Below are 27,865 nucleotides of genomic sequence, written 5' to 3'. Positions count from 1 at the left end.
ACTTGAGGAAAGCATGTACAGCAACAAAACCTAACTTGCCAAATAGTTCAAACACACCCAACGCATGTACATTATGAGTTCTTGTTGCATCGCCGAACATTTACAATTACAAGCATGGTCTATTAACGTTGCAGTGGCGGAGAATTGAGCGATTTTCTGCACTCCAGGGATCGGCAAAACAGAGTACATGCTGTGAACATTGAGAGCGGAGAATTAAGTATGCTTGCATGGCAATGGCGATGACACTTTAACGGCAGAGAACCGTTTGGTTCTCTACACAAGCTGTACCACAGCAGCAATGCGCAAGGTCGAGCCTTGTAAGAGTTCAGGGAGTTCATCGAACAGGATTGCGGTGCGCCATCCCCATCCTTTGGGAGCTTTAGGTAAAAGAGTGCCTGCCTGCTTAAAGCTTCCGAAAACCATGACTTCTCTCTTTGAGGGGCAGATCAACTGGATGACAAATAAGTACGCCGATTATTTATTTTCTCTTAGTAACAAGAAGTTATACAATCAGCAGGGTTTTGTTTTGAGTGTATGTATACCTGATACCGGGCTGTAACCTTCTCCCTAGAATCGATGTACATATTAACCTGAAGAAAAAAACAAAATTAGTATCAAATGGGTTGGAGGTGGTGTTTTTTAAATATTAATTACCTTTCTAAGAGAATCTGCTAACTCAGCCTTCCGCCTGTGGAGGAACAACCCTGAAACAACATAGATATTGACAAGTGAAAATTTTGCTAACTTTGACTTGCATGGTAACTTAGATGTTTCAGTTGGTGAAAATACCCAGAGTCCGACGGCCTTGAGGATCTTCATCGTTGAAAGCTTGAACACTAACCTGAAACAGTTAAAATTCCAACTTCTTAGTAGTAGAGTTCACTCCTTATTTTGCACATAAATAGTAGCACTGTTTGGATGGCTGCAAGTGCTGCAGAATCTTATACAACTGCAGGTTTGACAGAATCTTATACAATCGCAGGAATTTCTATAACATATTCTTCTTTTACCCTGGCGGATTACAATCCCCAACTTTTCAAAACTTATCCTCTTCATGTTACTCATGAATCTATGGAGAATATTCTATAATTTCAATGTGAATATAATTAATTAATTAATACAAGTAATATCAGACAAATGAAATTTTCTCAATGATGATACTTAACACAAGGGTTAATAAATATTCCAGCATTTGCTTTAGAGATTTCAAACTATCTCAGAAAAACTTTCAAAGTCTCAGATACCACAGAGAGGTTATCAAATTTACCAAATCAACTTTCTGTCTACCATTTGCACATCTAATGTATGCCATAGACTGTGACCAAGTCATTAAACCAAGCAACCCTTGCAATGTCTAATTACTCTGAAATTTTTTTCCTAAGGCACGCAAACAATGACCAAAGAAAAATTTTTAAAAAAAAAGGATGAGATAATATACCTTCCACAGGGAGCCAGCATAAAAAACCATCAGGGGAGTGCTTCACTTGCCCATCAGCAAGCCTGTGAACATCTTCAAATTCTACCCTGTTATTCACTAAATGGCATCAAAAACTGATCATAACTGGAATTCTTTACAGCACATTGCCCTACTGGAGCTAAATTCGTAACTAAAACACAGGTAGATGAACACAATAAAACAAATATGGCACATAGAGCACAGCACTATTGTGTCTCACTATTTTTCTGGGAAATTAAGCTAGCGGAGTTAGAAAATTAATACATACCTTCAACAAATCGACAACATTATAAAGGAAAAACAGAGTAGGTCAGGACTAGATGGCCCATCATGGCATATGAGAAACAGAAAATATTTATGACGTGACAATCACTAAACAGTTTAAAGGTAGAGAACAACAATATTACAGTTGAAGATCCAGCTTAAATACTTATGTAAAAAAGTCATCTGATTATTATTAATAAAAGGGACACATACTTTACCATTTCTGGCTGAGTACATACCTGCACAGGAAAACAAAGGCAAAATTGCAGGATATATAAATATATTCAACTCTTGTCCAGCATGACTTATAGAATGATTAGAGGTTTACTATGCTAAATAGAATTTATAATGAGATACTACTATTGAAATGAAAACCTTGACTAATAATTCCAAAGTAGGGGATCAAGCATCATACCCAAAGCGAAAAGGAGGGAAGTGACGTAGCGGTGTTTTCAAATCCAAAGATATAGAAGAACCTTCAGAACTTTCCCAGTCTACTCCAACCGCTTGCTCTTGTGAATCCAAGATCTGCACAGGAAGGCCACTGGAACTTGGAAGAGAAGCAGAAGCACCAAATCTTCCTTGCAGATCTGATTCATACGTTCTCTCTGTTTGCTCTGTGTGAATATGACCAACACTGTTCCCCTGGCTAAGCCCCACCAAAGCCGTCAAGCCATCTCCTGACAGTTCGCCTGCAAGGTCAACTCTACCTTCTGACTCATCATTAGCAAGTGATTGCTGGCAATTTCCGGTTACCAAGACCCAAAGGTACACGAGAAAAGACATAACGCGTTGGAGGCCAAGCTGCACCTGGTACAAATGTGGTGCCCCGTCCAATGCCAGCAAGTCCATCAATAGCACCCCGAACTTGGACTCGTACCGGACCAAATAAGCTATTACCATCACCTTGAGCATCAGCAACATATACAGTTCTCATACTGCCATGGATGTTTCGATCATGCTCCTGTCTGTAATAATTAAATGATGTTCCTCCATGTGAATATCCATATGTCTGCCTACAGGCACATGCAATGCTTGTAAGGCAGCAACTTTTGCAGGTATCAGCACCTATAGCCTGAACTCTTTGACATTGCAGCATCTGTTTGCAATAAGCATACAACTATTAGACTCACATTCCTGCGAATACAGATCGTTAGCATCAACTACAAAATCAAATTTAGAACAAAATGGCAAATGGCTATAAAATTAACACAAGTAGTAATTTAACATTAGATGCTATAAAAACAAATAGTGATTAACCTGTAGCCAAAGGCCATCATTCACTGTTTTACAAGGAAATCCTAGTTCTTCCAGCTGTTTTCGAACATTTAGAAGTGCCTCAAAGGACATGTTAGAGTATAAAATTGAACCACCTTCAAAGATATTAATAAATGCATCGTAGACTTCACTTGGTATCCCACATTTCCCTTTAGAAAGTTTAACCTGTCTGCTACCCACTGTTCTACCACCCCATATAGGTGGCATGTTGCATCTTCCCCAATCATTAGGCACTACTCCATTCCTTGCAGAGCTTGTCAGGGAGTATTCTCTTGATTGGTCCCTTGGGAGCCACATGGAATTATTTAGATGATAGGAGGTGTTTTCTCCAGATGGTCCTTCCTTGGCAACCCCAACTCTTGCCATTCTGGTTGCTTCAGTATCATTGTTCATCTCAACATAAGAACTAGATTCGCTAACAGTATTTGGTTCAGCAAAAGTTGTCGGGGCTGCAGACAGCTCTGTCTTGAGGCAATACCGTGAATCCAGCATTGGTTGAGATAGTGTTGTTTGAGGCCCTTTCACTTGCTTGGAATAAGAAACATCAGTGTGAACATCTACTACCCAGTCTGCAAGCTCAGCGAGAATATTATGAGCAGCCTTATGTTCTTCTAAGTTATCCTCAATGCCAAAGCTCTGAAACTCTGATTCCAACACTTGTTTCCCTCCAATGATTTCAGCCTTCTCTTTTAATACTGCTGAAGTGGTTGACATTTCAGTCTCAGAACTAGAGGAAGCTTGTTCTGAATGGTCTGCCTCGGCAACAGAACTTCTTGAGAGTAGTGTGTATAAAGCCAGTTCAAACCTTTGAAAAGAAACCACAAGATAGGATATCCAACTTCAATGAATGATACAAGAAAGTTTAACAGACAAGAATTATAAAAAGGGAGGTGGAAAATACCTTCTTTCTTCATTTGATACCCAAAGTTCATCAGATGTAAGAAGGGCATGTAGAGTTTGTAAAGAAAGTTTAGGCAGTACCTATTTATCCAAATCAAAATAAATATACATGATCAAAATGTAGTTAAACAACTAATGATAACCAGCAGGACAAGAAAGATCAGCAAGCTAGCAAACCATCAACTAGGTAAAATTGTTATGCACAAATAACACTAAATACTCAGACACATGTAGAGCAACCATAAAATTCCAGATCAAATTTACCTCACTGTGATACTACTATCATTCCATCATGTTTCCCATCTCAGTTTCTTTCGTCCCATATAGAGCTAAGACCAGTGGGGCAATTGCGACTTACCCAATTCAACTATTACTTCAAGCGTGGTGTATTTGGCCAGTTAACAGTTTTTTTAAATACAATTTATATTGCACATATTCAAACATTTTCTTTCAAATTTGAGAGAAATACATATTTTCTACATAAATGTTCATGTTTCTCTAATAAATAGTAACTGGCATAAATTTGAAGTCTGGACACCAATAATTAAAAGGTACATGCTCAGATTAGTGATTAATGATTATTGATTAGTGCTAAAAATCCATTTGCTTAGCCACTTTATCATGTCTATAAAGCAGGCTCATTGGTTGCCACCATGGAAGAGATAGCATTTCAACCAAACTTTACACCCACAAGCACAAAATAGGAACTAACACAAATGTATAACCAGTTTACATCCAAAAGTGGAGCACATGGCTTGGTTCTAAAAGATGCATAGGATAATGTGATGAAGGATTAATTTGAAGAAGATTTCTCCACGACATGTTGAGAAAATCCTTAGCAAACCTTTAGCTAAGATGGAAATAACAAAGAACCCCATAATAAGTAATAAGTTCCAACAAGTCCTCGTGAAATTACTAGATCAAAATATTACTACCCCATACCTTGAAGAAAGAAAATTAATTTCAACTAATTATTTTATTCTTATAAGAGTGTTCAAGATGATTGGCAGATAGAGAATCCGAGACTATCAACAAAACATTCCTCTTTCACATCATCGTCAAGAAATATCAGCACAAAGTCAAAAACAGGCAAGCAATATGCACATGAGAAGTGGAGAAAAGGCAGATGATAACAGAATTTCAGATCATCCAGATAATAACTGTTAAACAAACACTGAGAATATTGGTGTTTGATGAATTTTCCCATATAAAGAAGAGTTGAAGATGAATCCCGGGAGTAAGTAGCCCAGGGTATCAATCAAAGAGTAAGAAAACAAAAAAAAGGAAAAAAAAACCTGAAACTGGCCAGCATAATTTTTGGGGAATATAACTGCAGATAAGCTAATCTTGAGTTGTTTACCTCTCTCAACTCTATAGTACCACTTTGACAAAGGTAGCCCCAACAAGCATTTCTAACACGTTCTCCATGGATACCGTAATCTTGACTCTCCGCAAACACCTGATTCACAAACAGATGAAGTTTAAGCATGGACCAAATTTAACAGGTCATATGTCATAAAACAACTAAATCTCACCTGATATGCTAAAAAATTTGAAGTCCAGAGCTCGGAGATGATGAAATCCGTACAAAAGGCACATAAATCCTGCAAACAAAATCCATTATTATCCACCATAGAAAAACTTAATGCCAATCATGGAAATCAGTCTACAAAGTACTTAATCACTAAGTATGCACTCAGAAACCTGAAGATCAAGAAAGGAAGCAGCCGCAAGAACACGGAAGGCATTGTTGTCATCAAGCTTAGGATGGTGCCCATACAGATATGCTAAAGCCATTGTGATAGCTTCTGAATTAACATTAGGGTCATCAATTTGCAAGATCAAAGTTGGTGCATCAGCTTCTTTCCAAGGCCCATGAAGCATGTTTCTGCAAGAAATTTCAAAATTAACTATAACAAAGTGCAATTTCCACATAATACAAATGAAGTACAATTGCAAAACATTTCAGAAAGGAGGCATAGACTATAAAAAAGTGGATTCACCACAAAGTACACGCAAACATGATATAGATAGCAAAAGATCTCATTAGTGTCGCATGTTTTTAATCAGAAAATGGAAGGACCAAATATGATTTCAAATTTAATATAAAACTAACATGAAAGGCCCTACATCTTATTCACAATAAGATGGGTACTTATGCATAGTTTAGAATTTCATTCAAAATATTCATACATCATTCACTATGATATATGATATTTCTTCACTTTCCTTGTTCATTCTCCAACCTCTAATTTACTCCATATGAAACCAAATCTATCATCTTTCCAACCACCAACCAATATTAAAGTCATCATTGTAAATAATAATAGGTTCCACATATCAGAACATGATATAAATTCACATTCAGAGCATTCTAATGAATAGAAAGCATGGTTTTCACAAAAAGATAGAAAACAGTGAAAAGCTTCTCAATAGGACACATTGATATCGATAACCTATGTAACCCATCGAATCAACCATCTAAAATAGAAGTCACATGTGAAGTTGGAAACTAGAACCTGTGAACAAGATAAGATAATCTAAACAACACTCAATACTATATGATTAATAAGGACAAAAAGATTCAAAATACAAGAATGATAATCTATATGTTTAAATACTAACATACAAAGGTAACTACACCAAAAAAACAAGAAAAAAAGAAAAGCCTAATTAGTTAAGACTACACAACAAACAATGAAATTATTCTATAGAAAAAGCTCTAATTAGAAGGAAAAATCATGCAAACAAAGAACAAATCATCCATATTTCTTAAGCAAGCCAAACCTTCAATCAAATGAACCACAAAAAAGATAAATTTATGCAAATTCGAACACCTAAAGTAAGAACTCCGAGACAGAATGAGCCGATGTAAATGATAAGTGGATCCCATTGCTTGCACTACCACATCCGAGAAAACCCCAGAATTGAAGCCCTCCATCTGAATATGATCACAGAGCGACGCCAGATTACAGTCCAGCGCCCGCAGTTCCCCGCCGCTCCGATCATTATCCGACGACTGCGACTGGTGCTGCGCCGGCACAGGCGCCGCCGCCTGGCTCGGTTTCATCGCCATATCGATCGGTAGCCTAGAAAAGCACTACTACAAGTGGCTCCTTCGTCCTCAACACAGCTACCGAAGCATCAAGGATGGAATTCAGAGGAATGAGAGGCGATGGAGTTGGGGCTCGATCTCTTTCTTCAGTGAGGGTTAGGGTTTGGATTTCCAGAAAATTTTGGGAATTATTGTTTGGTATTAACTATTAAGGAATGGAAAGAGGATGTGAGAAAAGATGGCAACCATTGCTTAGTAAAGAGTGGAAAATTTGGAAACAGTCCCTAATTAAAAAAATAATTGCATAATTTCAAGTTTCCAACATCGTAAAAATAACTTAACCATTTTATCTTCTTTTTTTGGAATTTTTTTCCCTTTTTTATTTGTTTATATTTTTAATATTTCAAAATATTGTTTAGAAATATTGTGATTAGTGTGCAAGTAATATAAAATATGGGAGTGTTTTTGAAAAAATACCGAGTTTTATGCTTTTAAGAGAGAACTCGCATAGTGGTTTCCGGCCCAACCCATGCGTTCGTCCGCGAACTGCTGCTCCGCGCTCGGCCGGCGCCGGCGAGTAGCCGCCGGCGCATCGCAAGCTCTTGCCGGGGATCTCGGAAGTGCCAGTGTCTGATGCTGTGGAAGACTCCTGCACAGCCCGCACGGGCTCGTCGCAGGCCTGCTATCGCTTCCGATGGTGCCGAAGCCATCGAATCTGCAGCGCCATAGCTCTCTCACCGCTCTCTTTGAGCTCTTTGGGTTAGAATCTTCTCCTTTTCTTCATTTCTTCTTTAATTTTATCTGAAAAGCTTCAACTTTGAATTCTTTGAGTGTTTTTGGAAATCTTGGAGTGATGATCTAGTGCTATTGAAGCACTTCAATGTTTGATTATGATTCTATTCACAATCTAAGGTTCGTTAGAATCTAAGTTTGCTTCTAGGTCGTTACTATGATTTGAATTGGTTCCATGTGAGCTTAAAGAATATGAGAAACAATTTAGGTTGTTAAAAGTGCTTGTTGGTATCATCTGTTGAATGGGAAAATTAACGCTTTTGATTCTTGGACTTTGTAGTCTATATCACGTGGCACAAGTAAATTGGAAAAATAGATCAACTTCACCTTTGAAATTGTAATCTTTCTAATACAAGTAGAGCAAGAAAGCGCATTTTTTTATTTGCTTGATTGGTGTTGATTGTTCTTGGTGATAGATATTTTTTTATTTGTTCATTGTTCGAGTTAAGCACTGATAGAAATCTAATTTTGTGATTATAGTGAGTCTATCCTAATTTTATTATTGTTTTCACTATAATGCGGCCTTGGACCTTGAAAGTAACTTTTTATATGGCCATGCTTAGCCTGATGATAATTTTTTATAGGTGCCATTTCAAGAAGCTTATTTCAATCTTTCACCATGTAATCCCACTCTTCAAATTAGCTGTGCGTATGATATCATGTCATTTAGAATTTATGTTTATAAGCAGCTTTTATATATTGCAATGTGCCGATAAAATTTCATTTCAGGTTTCCTTTTCTCATTTGTGACAATTCTTACAGATTGTCATACAGAGCTCAATAGTTGCTTATTCTTGTTTCCTTATTGTGCTTCCCAAATTTTTTGTTTGGTCATTCAGGGACAAGCTCTCACACTGGTGTAAATCATCACAGAGCTGGTTTTCTTTATCATAATTTCTCTTCATCAACTGATGGGCCTTCTGATGTTGTTGGAGAGGGTAGTGTGCTGTCAAATAGGGAAAGCTACACAGAGGTGGACAGGACAGTGAGGGAGAATGTGAGTCTTCACATTGATAGTGTCTGCCAAATTTTAAATGGTAGGCCTTGGGGACTGGATGTGGAAAGTGCGCTTTCTGTAATCGATCACAAATTCCATCCAGATTTGATCATTGGTGTCTTGCGGAGGCAGAAGGATTTTCATTTAGCAATAAATTATTTCAGGTGGGTTGAAAGAACAAGTGGCCAGCCACATACTCCAGAGGCATACAATCTGCTTCTTATGATAATGGCTAGGAACAAGAACTATGAACTTTTGGAGAAGGTCCTGGAAGAAATGTGCCTCATTGAATGTGGGCCATCTACCAACGCCTGCATTGGGCTGATCACCAGCTTGGTCAAGTCCAGGAAGTTGAGGGAAGCTGTAAAAGTTATAGAAACTATGAGGAAATTTAAATTCCGACCAGCTTTTTCTGCATATACAACTTTAATAGGTGCGCTTGCTGAGGCCCATGAACCTGATTTGGCACTTAACCTTTTCCATGAAATGCAAGAATTAGGATATGAAGTGAGTGTGCATCTGTTTACAACTTTGATTCGAGTCTTTGCAAGGGATGGTAGACTTGATGCAGCCCTCTCCTTACTTGATGAGATGAAGAGCAACGCATTTGATGCAGATCTTGTTCTCTATAATGTCTGCATAGATTGTTTTGGGAAGGTAGGTAAGGTGGATATGGCCTGGAAGTTTTTCCATGAGATTAAAGCACAAGGCTTGACCCCAGATGATGTATCATATACTAGCATGATCGGAGTTCTCTGCAAAGCGAATAAACTGGCTGAAGCTGTTGAATTGTTTGATCATATGGAGCTAAACAAACAAGTTCCTTGTGCTTATGCATATAATACAATGATCATGGGCTATGGCTCTGCTGGTAAGTTTGAAGATGCCTACAGGTTATTGGAAAGGTTGAAAGAGAAGGGATGCATACCAAGTGTTGTTTCATACAATTCACTTCTCACTTGCCTTGCGAGAAAAAGAAGAGTTGATGAGGCTCTGAAGGTCTTTGAGGAGATGAAGAAAGATGCTGAACCCAATCCCTCAACTTACAATATTCTTTTAGACTTGCTTTGCAGTACTGGAAAATTGGAAGATGCCTTTAGAATTCGTGACACCATGGAAGGTGCTGGATTGTATCCTAATTTATTAACTGCTAATATTATGATAGATAGGTTATGCAAGTCTCAGAAGTTTGATGAAGCATATCACATATTTGAAAGCATCAATCAGAAAGGCTTCAGTCCTGATGCAGCCACATACTGTTCTTTGATTGATGGCTTGGGCCGATATGGGAAGACTGAAGAGGCATATGAATGGCTTGAGAGGATGTTGGATGCTGGCCATACTCCTAATGTTGTTATTTATACATCATTGATTAAGAATTTCTTTAAGTATGGCAGAAATGAAGATGGACATAAAATCTTTAAGGAAATGAACCGTAGAAGCTGTTGTCCTGATCTAACCCTTCTTAATACTTATATGGATTGTGTTTTCAAGGCAGGGGAAACCGAGAAGGGTCGTGCTCTATTTGAGGATATCAAAGCTCGTGGCTTTACTCCTGACTCGAGAAGCTATTGTATATTGATTCATGGTCTCACCAAAGCTGGCCATGCACGAGAGACATATAAATTGTTCTATGCCATGAAGGAACAAGGTTGTGTCATGGATGTCTTTGTTTACAACACTGTTATTTATGGTTTTTGTAAGTCAGGTAAGGTGGACAAGGCTTACCAGCTTCTTGAGGAAATGAAAGCAGGAGGGCATAACCCCACTGTAGTTACATATGGTGCTGTAATTGATGGTCTTGCTAAGATTGATAGGCTTGATGAGGCCTATATGCTCTTTGAAGAAGCAAAATCAAAAGAAATGGTACTAAATGTGGTGGTCTATACAAGTCTTATCGACGGTTTTGGAAAAGTGGGAAGAATAGATGAAGCTTACCTAATTATGGAAGAAATGATGCAGAAGGGTTTAGTTCCCAATGTTTACACTTGGAATTGCCTAATTGATGCTCTTGTGAAAGCTGAAGAAATTAGTGAAGCTCTTGTTTGCTTTCAATCAATGAAAGACATGAAATGTGCTCCTAACACCTATACTTACAGCATTTTGATAAATGGCCTTTGCAAAGTGCAGAAATACAATAAAGCTTTCGTTTTTTGGCAAGACATGCAAAAACAAGGCTTAGTTCCGAGCGTTGTGACATACACTACCATGATCCAAGGGCTTGCAAAGGTTGGAAATATTAATGAAGCTAAAGGCCTCTTTGATAAATTCAAGGCTAATGGTGGTATCCCCGACTCAGTTTGCTTTAATGCACTTATAGAAGGCATGAGCAATGCCAATCGAGCCCTGGATGCCTTTCAGGTTTTTGAGGAAACTCGGCTAAGGGGGTGCAAGATTAATGCAAAAACTTGTATTTTTCTTCTAGATGCATTGCATAAAGCCGAATGTCTTGAGCAGGCTGCCATTGTTGGTGCTGTTTTAAGGGAAATGGCGAAGTCTCAGCATGCTGCTCGATCCTTATAGTGTGTAAAGAATAAACTGCTTCTTCGATGCAAAGTTCAACTGTGATTGCACAGGATAAGCTCTTGTTCAATAAAAGAAGATGCATGAAGAGAAGAAAAGATGACTCACTTTGTACCAATACATTAACCTGAATACAGAGTGTGCAATGCCTCCATTCAATGTAACTGTTTTTGTCCAAGGATAAGAACTATTGAGTTTTATTTTTCAGCTCATTTTGATCTCTCAATTTGTATCAGTTTTCAAAGTTGATTCCGCGCATCTCCTTATGTCCAAGTTCATTTAATTTTGTTACTATTATCTATATTTTCTGTGGTTACATGATTATTGTACGTTCATTGACATAATTGATAAACTACCTCTTGACGCATGCAGTTGTTTTCAAGTGGTCACTACTCACTAGTGCTTAAAATTTCAATTTTGCCGTTGCTTTATTTTTCTTTTGTTTTTAATAAAAATTAAAAAATAAAAACTTTTTTTCTGGGTGATTTTGCCCTTTTTTAATTGCAACAAATGGCAGACTTAGTTGAATAGATAATTTTTTTGAGAAATTATTCAAATAATCCCCCATATTTTACCACACCCACAAAAGAACCCCTGATTTTGACATATCACTAAAAACACTCTCTTTTATCATGGCCATAATTTTCTAGTCCAACCGTCTAATAACGGTGTGAAAATGGCTAAGAAATTACTTTCCCACCCTTGAAGCATTATCCAATTTTCTAAGCCTTGGGACCATTCTACCAATTAAATCAGTTAGCATCCCAAGGAATTAAAGAAGACTTAGGGTTCATCTTCTTCTCCACATTACTGCTGGAGTTCTTCATATCCACGCCGGAGAGAAAAACACCGTCAGTGTCCCCAGCCCCCGGTGTCGGAGCCTTCCTTTGCTGATTGAAGGCACGCTTCATCTCGATGGAGAGGAGAAGTGATCTGCCCTCAAACCTTATAGGTTTGAAGCACGACAACCTTTTTTATTATCAATTCTAAGAACTCATGTTCTTATGCTTTAATTTGTGTATGAGTTTCATAAGTATTCTAGATACATTATTAGTTTCTTGCATTCGTGTTTAAATATTATGAGTGAAGTGTTAGTCTTGAGTCATGGACTATCATAGAAAATATTGTAGATAGTAAGATAAATTGAGTTTTATTTGTAATCCAGACATCTTCTTTCAATTTGTAGAAATATAATGTTTACCATTTTTTCCATTCAAAATTTGTGTCTTTGAAGGTGTTATTGATTGTCACAGTGGAGAAATGTTATAGATTACGTGAAGAATCGAGTAATGTATTACATCTAGAGAGTAAATCATATAATACCATTCTATGCACAACTGAAATTCTCGTCGTTAATTAAACTCCAAAACAATATCATTTCGATGTATGTTCTACTCAGTTTTTCATAATTATTGTGTATACATGTACAATTTTGTTTAGTTATTGAAAAACTCAGTATTTCAATTGGAGAACCAGTACATTAACTTTTTATTTCAATTGGAAAATTTTGTTTGACCATTATATTCCTGTTGTATATATAGAGTCAATGCATCTTGCCATTCTGTTAACACCAAATATGTCCTTTACTTGTAAGTGCATGCTCACTGCATAGTGCGAATTGTTGTGAACCTCACTTCGGTCTATAATGTAGTGCTTATGTTGTTTGCCTTTTCCATGAATATGTTTACTAACATGAATTGATTTGTTTGTGCAATGACACATAATGCCTAGTGGTTTCCAAAAATCTTGTGAATGGGCAATACTATTTAGCATCGTTTGTAGACACCATATATGAACTGAGAGAGAAGATGACGCAAAGGTACTGGGACATACTGAAGCAAACACCGTTTAGCCATTTGATGGACATTGAACCCATAGTCCAAGAGCGCAGTATACTAGAACCTTTGATGCAAATGTTCGATGAACAGACGAGAACATTTAAACCTGGGGAGAGCCATTTGCATTTCAGGGCTTAGGATGTATCCCCTTTACTCAGTCTATAGTGCCAAGGCGTTGATGTAGAGTTTATGTATTTTTTTCAATATGTGAGATTAATATTTTTAAATTAATTTTTCAAAATGTATCTAAAATTGTTACAAGAATGTATATATATATATATATGGTATAGTATACTAAGGTGAGTTATCTCTTTATTTACAAAAGAAAATTGTATAGTTTATTTATCTTATAAACTACAAATCTTCATTTAAAATAATATGTAAATGATGTATTTCTAAAACTAATTTTATAAATAATTTTTTTAATAGTTTATCCAATTTATGATATTAATATATTTTATTAAGTAAATTTCAAATTATAGAGGTAGTTCGTATATTAAAGTAAAGTTAATTTCTATAATTCATTTATTAAAACTTTTTTTTTAAAATATGGAGGTATCATAGGTTATCTTATTTCATAACAAATTTAAAATTAATTTTTGTCATTAATATCCAATTTTAATAAAATAACTTTTCAACATATAGAGGTAAGTTCTATCTTATAATATACAAAAGTTAAATTTCTATTGATGACCTTTTATTTTAATAACATTTAATTGCTTATATTAATATTTTTTTAAAATAACTTTTGAGAGTAGATTATCTTATATTTTATAATATATTAAAGTTAATTTTTACTAATTCATAAATGACTTACATAGTTTATGTATGAATAAGAAGTTCTTTCAAACATTATTATCAAAATCATTTATCATGACTGTATCTATTATAGAAACTCATATTTATCTCTCCGGAGTATAACTCTATTTTATATAATATATAAAACTCTTTTTAAATTCATGAGCATTTATTTATTGATAAATTTAAAAAACTATTCATTTATTGATAGGTTGAAAACCTCTATAAAATAATACAATCTTCTTGTATTATTTTATAGAGTTTTACCGTATAATGAAGCAAAATGAATTTTAAAATTATTTATAATTATAAATTCTCTGTCAAACTTTTAGTTCTCTAATTTGATAATTTTAAAAATTGAAAAATTTATTATGAGAACCAAATAAATTGGAATTTAGAAAATTAAATCAAATTTTGATTTAAAAATTTTTACAACTACTTAGTTTATAACAAACCAAATAAATAGATTTCATACCAAAAGTGTTTCAATCAACTCCATACAATAGTTTGAATTCATAAATTTAGAATGAATACCCCAAATTTTCATATAAATATATCCCTAATCCTTCAATGATTATTGATGCCTTATATAAATTTATTTTATTTATTTTTGAATATAATTATTAAGATATTAGAGACAGATTAAACAATCAAAAATATACTCATGAACATAAGGGATCAGGGGGAATAGACCTTTTTGGCATCCATTGGTAAAGTCAAAATTTTAATAATCAAATTTAATTTGTTAAAAAATTTATATATAACACAAGTTTTGAAGTGGAGGTGCTTTATACCAAAATTTATATTTATATAAAACATATTTGATATTATTTATTAATTATTCCTTAAAACCCCCATTAATTCAAATTTAACAATTCAGTGACAATAAAATTTTCGGCCATGATGCTTCACTAGTGAAAATAAGGAAATAACCATATAACAAGAGGAGTTGATGAAATTTCTTTGAGAAGAAAAAGAAAATTAAATCATTTTACATTAGAAATGAATGTGTTTATATATAAATTAATTTTGTTAGAAAACTATAATTTCAGGTTCTTCTCAATGTTATATTTCTATTTTTTTTTATTTCATACGCTAATCTTTGAAAAGAATAAAGGATAAGGACTATGAAAAATTTAACTAATATATAGAGTAATGATATTTTTACTTAATAGATTTTCTCATGGATGTTTTATGTTATATTTGGATTAATGGTCGGCGAAGGAAAGTAAAGTAAAGCGAGAGTTTTTGAGGGTCATAGTCGGCTCTTTTCTCGTTTGGATTGATATTTTTAATTTAACGAAGGGAAAAGAAAGGTTAACTCTGACCCTCCGAAACTCTCAAAACCCCATTTTCTTGGCCCCCCCAATTTGGGGTGCGGGAGGAAAAACCTCGTAAAGATTTTAAAATTTTTTAAAAGACCTTATTACCCTTAATTTTTTTAAATTAATTACATAACACCACTTCATAAGTTTTTTGTTTCACTTTTTTCAATCTAATTTTATTTTAATCAAGTATTCACATGATACCCATCACAAATCTTTGTTTTTTTATGTATATATATATATATATATATATATATATATTGCTTATTTTTTTATCTGTTTGTTTATGTTGTGTTTTTTATTTCTCAATTCATCCTTAGAATAATTTATCTTAATAGAATTCTATTCTTAATATAATTCTATTGCTATCCAAATTTTATTCGAAGTACAAATAAAATTAAAATTTTCTTTTAAGTAAGAAAAACACTAATAATTATCTAATTCAACATAATTATTATGCTATGTATCAAAATATTAAAATAGATTTATTAACAATATGATAAAGTGACCTTGTAATGATCCATATAGAATTGTAGGAGGAATTGGTCTTTAAATCTTAATTAAAAATTTGGTGTTGCATAATTGATAGGGAATTATTCTAAGAATAGTTAGAGGCTACTTTGCATCTGCAAGCCAATTGTTCATGCGTGGTGCTACATGCGATAACGTGCTATTCAAAAGGTAGGTTGTTCTTTCAACTATAGATTTTGATTGATGGTTCCGGTGAGTAGTGTGATAAGATAAGTCACTCAAAAATTCACTCAAAGATAGAACACACACAATCAACTAGAAAAGAGGACATCCAGCGTTAGAATGCGATTCAGCCTGTGGCCTTTTACATCGTCTCGAGGTCAGGGCAGGAGATTAATCCGACGACACCTTTTTCGTTATCATCCCTACTCCTCATTACTTCCTCCTCTATCATTCTTCATTCCTGTCGATTCCATTTACCGATCATCTAGACACCTTTAGATTTAAAATTTTAGATATAGTTTTATAAATTTTTTATAATTTTTTTAAAAATTTAAAATTAAAATTAAAATTTAAAATTTTATATAAAAAAATAAAGATAATGATAATGATGATGATGATGATGTGATGACTAGTTGTTCGGTAAAATTAGCATCGTTATTGTTAAAAATCAAAAGTAACAATTACATCCTAATGCCCTTGTGATTGAGAAAGAAATATCATTAGGGTTTTGATACATTGCTATAACAAGCTAAGGTTTCAATTTCGTCCACCTCTTCCTCGTGGGCGACCCATCTTCTCAAGCGAGCTGCTGTTCAGATCTTCATTCAATTCTCGAGGTATGATTCTTCCCTTTTTTTTTTTTCCTTTGCTTATATTAGTGATTTCCCATTCATCGGTTTGATTTGTTTATTCTTTTCTGTCGCCAAAGATCATTCAAGATGCTATTTTTGTTTTTTTAACTCATAATTTAGTTTTTGCTTCTCAAGGTTTGCTTCTGTTCTTGTTTGTTCTTTCTTTATTTATTTTTGATTAATTTGATCTATTTGATCTATTTTGATGGAAATCTTGTGCTTGATTAGGGTTTTAGTACCATAGCCCTGTGATTGCTATCATGGCTTGAAACCTTCTGTTCATTAGGTTAAGGGTTACTAATTTTATGCTTTATTTATTTATTTTTTTGTTTAATCAATCCGAAGTTTGCAGAGTTTGAAAAGGAAATAAACTCTAACTTGTGGTTGGATATTTATTTGTTGCAGTTATTTATTGTTCATCGCTGGTTTTCTCTTCATGGCAACCCGTGAGTATCTCTTGCTACTTTTTTTTTCCTGAATGATTGCTACTAATATTTTGAATGACCTTTAAAATTTGCCAATTTGGTTGGATATTGTTTCTAAAATTTAAATACTGTAATATTAATTTGCATAAAAAGTAATTTTGCTGCAAATACTTAGATTAGAGAAGAAAAGGTCTATTTGCTTCTTGTTGTGTGTGTCACTGACTTCAAATTAGTGATTTTGTTCTGTTGTATTTCCTCTTATGAATATTGCACATCCTGATTATGCTGGATGTGAGGGATAATAGTGATTAAGAATGCTTCGAACTGTGTTGGCTTCAACTTTGGGGTGATAAATTTAATATTTGTTCCATTGAAGTTTTATTTGATTTTATTTTTTTGTGTAACTGCATAGGTATTCAGTTTGAAAACTCTTGTGAGGTTGGAGTTTTCTCCAAGCTGACAAATGCATACTGTTTGGTTGCAATTGGAGGATCAGAAAGTTTTTACAGTGCTTTTGAAGCTGAGCTTGCTGATGTTATACCCGTAGTCAAGACCTCAATTGGAGGTACAAGAATAATTGGAAGGCTGTGTGCAGGTGAAGAACAGTTTGTTATTATGAAAATATGCTTCCTTAATGTGTAGGTGACTGCTAAATCTTGTTTATTAATTCAGGAAACAAGAATGGGCTTCTCCTGCCTCACACTACCACTGATCAGGGTATGCTTCATCTCCAGTTTTGTATTCCTGAATGTTATTTGCCTAGCTTCTTGTACTTGTACTCTTTTTTTTTTACTGTGAATATTTAAACTCACATTGTTGGTGAACTTTTCAGAACTTCAACACCTGAGGAACAGCTTACCAGACCAAGTCGTTGTTCAGCGCATTGATGAACGCCTGTCTGCTTTAGGCAATTGCATAGCTTGCAATGATCATGTTGCCCTTACACATACTGATCTGGACAAGGTATTTTCAATTTTGTACTCTGAACATTAGGCAGTTGTAGATTTGTTATTTTTGTGTCATAGAATTAATTCATTTTCAGTGTCATTTTAATAATTCCTTGTGTTCTTTTCTATTAACATTATAGTTGTTAATGTGAGAAAAGATGATATTCTGTTCAGACACCAGATTTATGTTAGTTTCTTGATATATGCTACTGAACTTTCAGGAAACAGAAGAACTCATAGCTGATGTTCTTGGAGTTGAAGTTTTCAGGCAAACAATTGCTGGAAACATTCTTGTTGGCAGTTATTGCACCTTTTCCAATAGGGGTGGCTTGGTAAGACATCACACCAATCTTTTTGTTTGATTTTGAATGACTTACAAAAACATCAATTGTTTCCGTTTCGAAACAGGTTCACCCGCATACATCCATCGAGGACCTTGATGAACTTTCCACCCTTCTCCAAGTCCCGCTGGTCGCTGGAACTGTTAACAGAGGGAGTGAAGTTATTGCCGCTGGAATGACGGTCAATGACTGGACTGCATTCTGTGGTGCTGACACTACTGCAACAGAGCTCTCTGTCATTGAGAGTGTCTTCAAATTGAGAGAAGCTCAACCAAGTGCTATTGTGGATGAAATGAGGAAGTCTTTGATTGACACATATGTCTAAGGCTGTGTGTCATGCTTGATCTGAATGAAATGTTTTGGGTGCCAATGACAATCTAATTATGTTGTGTCTTAGTTTGCACTGTATCTGCATCCTTAAGAAAAAAAAAGCAAGTTTGGGTGAGATTTATTGTGACTATAATAACTTTGTTTTTCTGTTTAATTATTCACTCAGCAAGAAGTCTTTCTGTATTGTTTTTTATCTTTAGCATAGCTTACTTGTTTGGCTGATGCAAACAGTACCTTTCCTTATTTTCTGGTGTATTTCTTGTGGGAAAAGTAGAGCAAAGCATTTTACCATTAAGCATAACTGGTTTAGTGAAGCAATTTAAGCAGAAAAGGTGCAGCTCAGGTGCTGCAGATCAAATGAATTGCAAATATATTAACAAAGGATCTTTAGAATCCTTGAGAAGGTGAAAGTTCGAATCATGGATGATAGCATATTTTTAAGAGTGTGAGTAGTGATTGTGTGTGGGTGGTTTTAACGCCTATACGTGCGTGGGTTTTGTCTTTACTCCACTAGCGGTTTAGCAGCTCATCTTAGTTTTACTAACTTTAGACAAAGATAGTTTTTCAAGAGTTCCAAAATTGCAAATTAACTAGTGTTACAATTAATTCAATGGGCAGAATATTTTACAAGGGGAAAAGACCTTGTAGTCTTACATATTTACAGGATAGGGAGAGTTTTTTTTTTTTCAAAAAAAATGTGATTTTTCCGGTTTGTAAAAAAAATATATTAATGGGTCGTTAACACTGTTAACTCTTAAGTTGGCAGGAGCAAAATTATTAATTTATTTAAAAATCCGGTTCATATGGAAAAGAATTTTTTTCTATTAACACATGATGAATTTTTAAATGAATTTGATTTTGCTCCAAAAAAAAAAAAGTTAATACCGTTAGTTAACAGTTATTTTCTTTTTATTAGTTAGAGAACCACCTATTCTCCAAACGATACTTTGTTTTTATTTAGCAAATTTGTGAAATCATAAGTTTTTATTAAAATTTTCTCAGTTTTATAAAGGAATTGAATCTTTTTATAATTTTTATTAAAAGCATACGCAATCATTTAATTCAGTTGATCTGTTTTATGTATCACCGGATAATGCAACTACTGAGATTGACCAAATAAAGATGAACATATAATGCTTATGATCTTAGGAAATGATGTTTTTTCAATCATAATAAAATAATTGGAATAGAAGTATATATTTACACAAACTCTTCAATTTGATAAACATATTGGTTAACTGAAACAACTAATACCATGCCAATTATCTCTATAAATTATCATTAATTGACTCCATTAGCAAAATCTTGTGCTCTAAGTATATGTCAGAATTCTAAAACACTGAAACAAAGCTACTTGCAAAGCCCAACTCTACTGCTAGACATAAAAGATCAACTGTGTTTTTATTTGAATAAATAAAGATTTTACCAATGTAATAGTCCGGGTGTGTGCAGTAAGCTATGCACAGGGGACCCCCTTATATCATATATCATCGCAAGTATATTTTTAGATGTAATGTATGAAGTGAGATTAGTGGGATTCGAACCTTCGACCATCGTATGAGAACAAATATCTTATCTATTGGATTGACAGATTCATTTTTTTTAACGTTAAAAAAACAAAAAACTAAAAAGAAAAATTAAAAATTAAAAAATTAATTAAACATTTTACTATTGTTTTGTAAAAAAAAAAACTATCTTGCAAATTGAAAACTTCATGTATATACAATCAGTTCTTCTATTAAAAAATAATAATCAATCAATCAAACAAAAATTTAAAAATAATCCCTCCAAAATCTTATTTGTTATCCTTCACCCTCATCTTTCATTAGCAAATTTTTTTTCCATAACTTCATGACTCTAACCATATAAAATCAAGACATACCTCCTCTTCCTTGTTAACATAAAGCATACCTTTTGTTAGAAAAGAAACAATTTAATGAAACAAACTAAAATAATATAAAATAAGGACTTACTTGGATTTCCTTATATGCTTTTGTGTTATAGTTTTATTTTTTTAATTCTTAAAATATCCCAAATGTCCATTTTATATACAGTACTGTTAAAAAGTCACTGCTTTAAAGTTTTAATATTCTACGCTATATATATTTTAATATTTCACGGATAAGAACAAAATAAATTTTAGGCCATGTGATGTGCTTTTGTGAGCATTATTTATTTCCATCTTATTGAATACAGTAGCAATATAACAAATCTATATTTATCTTATATTTTTATGTTAATTAAAACATAAATATTTGTGTTTTGGATTGTATGCCAAATAACTACTAAACTGATTCATAACAATAAAAATGAACGTTAAAAAAATGGCTTACCAATCATATATATAATTAGTTGACTCAACAATGTGAAAGGAAGGGGAGGGGAAAGGATTGAATTCTTCTGATAGTATATACTGTCATATATTGTACATCTGAGTCTAGTGCTATTTCTGTACTGTTAACTAGTATGATTGTAGGTCTTCTGTGGGGAAAATAGTAATTTCATTCATCTAGGGTTGCAGGTATGAAAATTTTTTTAAGAGGTCTGTAAGCCACTGTAACTTGTGCATCTCAGTATATATTTGTTCTTTTGACAATCTTTTAAATGGAGGATGCTTGTCGTCTATTGGTAAAAATAAAATAAAAATAAAAATAAAAAAATATGAAAGGAACTATGGAAGTCTTATTTTTACTAGTTCCTAGTAAGTGGCTTGTATTTTTTTTTTTTTTAAAATTGTAATACTCTGGCAAGACATCAGCCTTTGAATCAGAGGTACTATTGTCTCTTGGTTTTAGCATTATGGCGAACAACTTTTTTTTCTTTTTTAAAATTACCTTCACCAAGAAACTAAAAGTATTAATTTTATAAAATAAGCAACTCTAAAAAAGATTGAGATCGCTTGTATTAGTTTTTTTTTAAATAAAAGAACATCAAAAATGGTTTCGAGCAACCAAATAGGTTGTGGGACTGCTTCTCCCAATTTTGTTAAACTAAACTAAGTTAATGAAAAATTGAAATTTAATTTTTGAAAACATAAATGTAAACTACCTTTTCTATATAACGACTACAGTGCAACTCCCGTTTGTCGAAAGCTTGTGACTCAATCCTTAGACATCTTGGTTGGCCTAGCTGTCTCCTTGTTACAGGTGGCCGAAAATGAAGATCTCTGCAATTATCAATTGGGTTTGTTATGGTCTCGGATAGGATAAATTGGGTTACCGTACACTATATTGTACATACCAACATTGTAATAGTGTCAACAAACCAATGAATATTGGTATTTGTTTACATGATGGCCGCACAAACATGTTTACAGGGTAGGCCATACATTTCCCAACGTTTGCAAGAACATGTTCTTTCCTATAAGTTAACGAAGGTTTTTTGGTTGTTTATCACTTCATATTGTACCCCGTTAGAACGACCTACAACTGAACACCGACTTTCTTTCACTATATTTTCAATCATCTTGTGTATCTTCAGACATAGGTGAGTCTCCCATTTGTGGCAATGTTGATGGCGATCACACATCATGTTCACCGGTTTGAACCTGCAACACATCAACATTAAAGGCTAGTTATGAATGAGAACCAAAATAATAGTATAATAATATCAAAAAATGATGGACAAATCATATAAAAACCAATAACTTGGTATAATAAGCAGAAATAGGACATTATAAATAGGTATATTGTTAAATAAACACAAAGATAGTATTTATAGTAGAAACAATGCTAAATAATCACCTTTACACTGTAAATAATCAGTAACTCACGAATACTGTCGGTAAGTACTAAACATAAACATGATGGCTGAATTAGAAGAAAGCATATGAACACATCTAATCGAGTCAACCATGTTGCATATAGGGAGGTGACGTGTCTCCTTGATCCTAGCATTGAATGACTCAGGCACATTAGAGTACATCTCACCCCACCGCTAACCTCTGAATAGGTAATTGGACCAATGTGCTACTTTTGATTTATGGAACAACCAGATATGCCCTTGCGATGAAGTGTTTGATAGCTCATTCACAGTTTCTTTGTATTTCATGGATGTGCAGGCGTACACGACCTTGGTAATCAACCTCCATTACTCATTTTAAAATGCCTTGTCAAGCCGGCCATTGGTCTTTAGGAAGTTTGCATGTAAGTGTCACAAACAGTATGCATGTGGAGATGAAGGAAAAACCTTAGCAATAGTATTGATAAGTCCTGTTAGATTTTATATTTTAGTACTAGTGGGCCTTATATGGCTTTATATGGTCTTAGGGCAAGTCCCTTTGACCGACCGATATAAATGTCACGCACTTCTCATAATCCTCATCGCCATATAATGCATCATCTAAAGTTGAAATAAACTATGTCCAATTGTCATCTTTCTCATTGTCCATGATGGCAAACGCTAAGGGCCCATTTGGTACTTTGCATGGAAACACTTTCCCTACAAAGTATTTCCTTGCATTTACTTTCTCTGCATTTATTTTCTCTGCAAAGTAATAATACGTGTTTGGTATGAACCTTGAAAATTGTAATTAAAATACATGCAAAATAAATTCCTTTGTTTGGTATGAATAACCTTTCCATGCAAAGTTATGTTAATTCTCAATTTTACCCTTCAATGAATATCAATTATTTTAATTTTAACTATGATTTAATTTTCACATTAATCAATGGTTTATATATAAATAAATTAAGAAAGTTGCTTATATACCCGGCAAAAGTAGATATTTAATTTACTTTTTTCTATTATGAGAAGTATGATTAATCGAACTTGATCCAAGAGGCATGATGAATTCTGGCAATCTTTTTGCGAATAGATCTCACCTAAAGAAAAGGTATTGTGCATGTTTCCTATTTGATCCAAGAGAAGAATTTTAATGTTAGGAAAGGGTGAAATTGGAATTTTACATGTCTCCTATTTTCCCACCCATGATGTAATCTGTTTCACACTCCCTCCCCCTGTGAATCCTTTTCTAAGGTCAAAGAGAAAGTAATTACAATTTGACCATTACTTTACATGGTTTTTTTTTTCAACCAAACATATAAAAGCTTTTCACAAGTAACAACTTTCCAGGGGAAAGTTGTTACTTTCCCCCATTACCAAACGACCCCTAAATGGAAGATTCTTTCATTACCATCCTTGCCCGTTGCACCTAAGAGGATACCACCATATCTTCCCATCAAATGAGTTCCGTTAAGGAAGAGCATCAGTCTGCAACCATTCTTGAAACCATCAAGATAAGCACAGAAGCAGAAAAAAGCGTTTTTGAATCAGTCATCATCCCTATCAATGATAACAACGCTGCCGGGATTAGTTTCAGCCACCTTACCCGCATACCATATTAGGAGATCATAGCTTGCTACTTCGAAACAATGGAGGATTCCCCCATGCAAGTTCTTTACCCATCCAAGCTTGTTTATATGGCAGATGCACACCATGGTCGAGCAATATATCCTTTTGTATATCCATAAGACTATATAGAAGATGTTGACAGAGTTTTTGAATAACATGCTTACTAACCTAACCCATTTCTTCATAGCTTTAGGGTGGGATGTCCTGCCGATACCCCCGCCACATGTGTGAACATCTTGCATTATTTTAATTCTAAATGTGAGGAGATTACCTTCACACGATGCATGAATACACCATTGACAGGCGATGGCTGCACATGTGACGGTCACTCTCTGTTTATTGTTTTTTATGAAACGAAAGTTGAAATTATGTTTGATAACGAAGTTATACAGTGTCTCCTTGAATTTTTCTGCATTTTCATAATGTTTTCCGACCGTAGTTATACCATTCTCATAATTCCGTGAAGAATTGGATGGTGCTATGGCTCTCCCTCAAGGCATCGCTGGCACTAAGGGGTTTAGTGTTGTACCCAGTCCAAATTTAGGGGGCAATTCGGTCATTTGGATTTTGTTTCCATTCTTGTGTCAGAGGGGCAATAGAGTAATTTAGAAAAGAATAAAAAAACATTGTAGCGACCCATTACTATAGTTAAACCGACTGTTCCTCGTAGTTTTTTGCACCCAGACTGATTGATTCTGCAAGACCTTTGTAGCACCCTCGATATTGTAGCAAAAATGACATCAGATAGCACTCAACACTTTAGCATGTGAACCGAGAGTTAAAAACAAAAATCTTTTCTCTTCCTTCTTCTTTCCTTCTCCTTCTTTGTTTCTCCATGCCGACCGAACCCTTAAAAATCCCTAACTATTTCCGGCGACCAATTCCGGCGAACCAACACCAAAAATTTATTCCCCACATCCTCTTGAGTAAGGTAAGAGCCTTTATCCAAGTTTTTACCATGTATTTCTTCCGTATTTTCATTGTATTCATTGTTTAGAAACCTAGACCAAAACCTTAGATTTTCCAAGATTTGTGGGAGTTTTTGGGCTTAAAATGAAGCCCTTGATGTTGTCAATTGTTATTCATGAGAATTGTGGCAAAATTTCATTGTTTGATGTTGTAAAATGAGAGAAAACCATTTGTAAGGTTCGGGTTTTACTGTAGCATTCCCGATGTTACTGTAGCACCGGAAAACTTTGGCCTTTTATTGTATTTCTTTGATCCAAATTGAAGCTTTTCATTCATTGAACTTATTGGAACTAGGTTTACTTCATTCCGAGGTCGTTTGGGTCCAAAATGACAATGTTTTGCCCTAAAACCCTAAGGTTTCGTATTAGACATGTATAAATGCATTTGCATGCATTTTCTTTTAGTTATCATGCTTGTGTTCATTAGTATTTGGATTCCTTGCTTGTATCTAGGTGGCGAAGCACCTCCAAAGGGAAGGAAACCGCCAATCAGTGTGCGCGTCTCCATGCGAGGCAACATGTCTTGTGAGTGGGTTATGTTGAATGCACAATTCTAATTGAATATCGAAAATATTTTAATTGTTTTCTGAAATGATTTCCATGGCTTTATCATGTTTTAAATCACTATTTCATGGATGAGAAGAAAGTATAGATGACCGCTAGAAACTATGTTTTATTTGGAATGACTTGTGGTTTACTCTCTGAAAAATCATGAGAGCGCTTACTAAGGACATACATGTTTGGTGGATGAATGAAAATTGTTGATTATTACAATGAGTTCATTAAGCTTATGTGTTATAAGTGAAATTAATTATGTATGTTCAATGAATGATTTAATCTTCCTAGTGATGTATAATTTCTAAAGTTTTGAGGCATAATGTGATCAATATGGTACATGGAACCTGATGAAACCTTGAATGCTAAGGTATATAATTACACTTATGTTGAAATTGATGAAATTTGTTCTTGTAAGTATACTGTAGAGTGCTTAATTATAGTTGATCATATTGTGGTATATATATATATATACAGGGTGGATGTCAATGATTATGATTATTATTTTTAAATGGAATTTCTTTAGAATGTTGATGATGAATAGCTTGAGTTATATATATGACAAGTGTTGAATTGCAAAAACCGAATATTCTTGTGAATTTCTAATAATAGTTTGATTTAATACTCCTAAGAGGAGATAGTGAACTTGTGAGTATTTTTGACAATGGGATTATTATAGATGAAGCAAATATTAATGTTGAGGTAATGGCACTATGATAAGGATCTAAGACCTTGTTGAGTATAAAGAAATGGTTGAATAGTAAAGACTTGTGAAAGTAAATACTGATGATGCGTAAAGAAGGATTTAATCAATATATATTGGCACGTGAGATTATAGGTGATGAGATGAACATATTTTCATGACTTGTAAAGTATTTAGAGGTTGTGATTGACTGGACCTTGGGGGATTAATCTTGTACTTTGAGGAAAAAAATTAGTGAGTTTGAAGAAAGAGAAAGTTTGGAATGATCCTAAGTAACTTGAGGTTTAACTAGACCAAAAAAACCATGTTTGTTTACGACGATTTTTATTGTATTTCAAACTTAATGTTTCCTTTCTACCTTATTGGTATTTATTTTTAGAAATGGTTTGTAAAACCTTTCACTTGTATAAACATGCTTTTTGATATTTATGATTATAAAAAACAAAAAGGGTTTTTATTTCGAATGGCATGTTCTTCTAGATTGTGGATATTATAATGCGTTTAATATTGGTTTGGTTTTATTGTCTAAAAGCAATGCTTCGAGCTTCGCATATTATTGTGTTATTCTTGGCATTTGGAGAAATGTTTTTGAATGTATTGGCACATCGGGATTGGAATACTTTTTGAAAGTTTATATGCATTGCTATGCTTTGGCTTTGGATTTGTGGAAATAATGTTTATTCCCCGATATGTGAATGCTTGTCCTGGATAAGGACCCTGTGACATGAGTGATTCAGATTGTATTATTGCTACGGCTATATGTTGGTTTTGGATGGTGACGGCGGGCTGAGGCCCGACTCTGCGATGAGTGGGTCCCAGCGGGCCAGCCTTTTAGAGGTGGCGTTGTGGACTGAGTGTTGATTTGTCGGGATCGGGTGGGGCGTAGAGCCACGATTGGATGATCATCGGGATCCCGGGGTCACCACACGGGACCGGTGGGCCAACGTCGAAAGGTGCGAAGACCTTGACGGTTCTCAACTTAGTCGCTGACCGGCTAATGTTGGAGAGAGTGTTTTAGGCCATTGCTTATTTGATCGAAATTTTTATTTGTTTAAGTTGGTATTTCTACTCATTTTTGGGAACTTATATCCAAGTATTTGATTTATACATGTTAAGGTTTTTGTCGATGCTCGTGAGAACCTATGTTTTGGTTTTAAATACCAAGGTTTCTTATATTACACTTTCATTGTGTGGAAATTGTGAAGCGTTTCGAGTTTACTTATGTTATTGTAAAATGTGTTTATTGTATTTCATCGATTTGTTTTGATATTACATTAGATTTGTGCTAACCCGTTCTGAGTGACTATGGTTACTCACCCCTCCTCCCTTCCGAGTTTTTAGTGGTTTTGGGGTCGTCATAGCGAGGCGAAGTGTTAGCGATTTGCATTCAAGTCGAGGGTTGTTTATTTATTGTTAATCGGGTTGCATTGTATGAGTGCGAGTGGATCCACTAGTGTTCTTAACTCTCTATGCTGTGATTTGTATATCTTTCACTTTCTTGTTGATTCTTCGAGTGAAAGTTTTTGCTTTTAGTACCTTTATTATTGTGGTGTTGTTTAGGAGGAGTTTGTGAGCCTTTGCGATGACTCGAGGGTTGAGTGGTGTGTGTCCCTCCTGGGATCGTCACGGCCCGGTTGTCACGTGGCGGGCCCGCGGGTCGGGACGTGACATTTAGGTTACATGAGGCACTTTG

At 34.5% G+C, this 27,865-nt stretch overlaps 3 protein-coding genes across 3 annotated transcripts; 2 read left to right on the top strand and 1 right to left on the bottom strand.

Annotated features, from left to right (window-relative positions):
• Positions 1-26: 26 nt before the first annotated feature.
• Positions 27-7,184, bottom strand: LOC120264834. Its single transcript, XM_039272693.1, is given in 14 exon segments — positions 27-450; positions 543-590; positions 655-704; positions 790-841; positions 1,439-1,465; positions 1,467-1,524; positions 2,136-2,467; positions 2,469-2,819; positions 2,981-3,803; positions 3,900-3,979; positions 5,259-5,357; positions 5,434-5,502; positions 5,603-5,786; positions 6,736-7,184. Coding segments are annotated over 14 exon segments (2,589 nt in total). The 5' UTR covers positions 6,975-7,184; the 3' UTR covers positions 27-273.
• LOC120264752 (pentatricopeptide repeat-containing protein At3g06920) lies at positions 7,049-11,509 on the top strand. Its single transcript, XM_039272576.1, has 3 exons — positions 7,049-7,108; positions 7,535-7,712; positions 8,585-11,509. The coding sequence occupies exons 1-3, from the start codon at positions 7,049-7,051 to the stop codon at positions 11,263-11,265; spliced, it is 2,919 nt and encodes a 972-aa protein (XP_039128510.1). The 3' UTR covers positions 11,266-11,509.
• A 4,880-nt stretch (positions 11,510-16,389) lies between these two features.
• On the top strand, positions 16,390-18,785 carry LOC120264362 (eukaryotic translation initiation factor 6-2). Its single transcript, XM_039272177.1, has 7 exons — positions 16,390-16,536; positions 16,957-16,997; positions 17,389-17,571; positions 17,649-17,693; positions 17,809-17,939; positions 18,145-18,255; positions 18,332-18,785. The coding sequence occupies exons 2-7, from the start codon at positions 16,988-16,990 to the stop codon at positions 18,587-18,589; spliced, it is 738 nt and encodes a 245-aa protein (XP_039128111.1). The 5' UTR covers positions 16,390-16,536; positions 16,957-16,987; the 3' UTR covers positions 18,590-18,785.
• Positions 18,786-27,865: the final 9,080 nt, after the last annotated feature.

The sequence above is a fragment of the Dioscorea cayenensis genome, chromosome 7 (assembly GCF_009730915.1).
Source record: "Dioscorea cayenensis subsp. rotundata cultivar TDr96_F1 chromosome 7, TDr96_F1_v2_PseudoChromosome.rev07_lg8_w22 25.fasta, whole genome shotgun sequence".
Taxonomy (NCBI): domain Eukaryota; kingdom Viridiplantae; phylum Streptophyta; class Magnoliopsida; order Dioscoreales; family Dioscoreaceae; genus Dioscorea; species Dioscorea cayenensis.
The sequence above is the reverse complement of the archived record's forward strand: the minus strand, read 5'-3'. Positions and strand labels throughout refer to the sequence as shown.

Excerpts from the sequence above, each read along its gene's own strand:
- LOC120264752 (XM_039272576.1), top strand. The coding sequence starts at position 7,049 with ATGGAATTCAGAGGAATGAGAGGCGATGGAGTTGGGGCTCGATCTCTT. Across the intron at positions 7,109-7,534 it reads GATCTCTTTCTTCAGTGAGG|CCGCCGGCGCATCGCAAGCT; the intron begins GTTAGGGTTTGG and ends GCCGGCGAGTAG. Across the intron at positions 7,713-8,584 it reads GCTCTCTTTGAGCTCTTTGG|GGACAAGCTCTCACACTGGT; the intron begins GTTAGAATCTTC and ends TTGGTCATTCAG.
- LOC120264362 (XM_039272177.1), top strand. Across the intron at positions 17,694-17,808 it reads TCACACTACCACTGATCAGG|AACTTCAACACCTGAGGAAC; the intron begins GTATGCTTCATC and ends TGAACTTTTCAG. Across the intron at positions 18,256-18,331 it reads TTTCCAATAGGGGTGGCTTG|GTTCACCCGCATACATCCAT; the intron begins GTAAGACATCAC and ends GTTTCGAAACAG.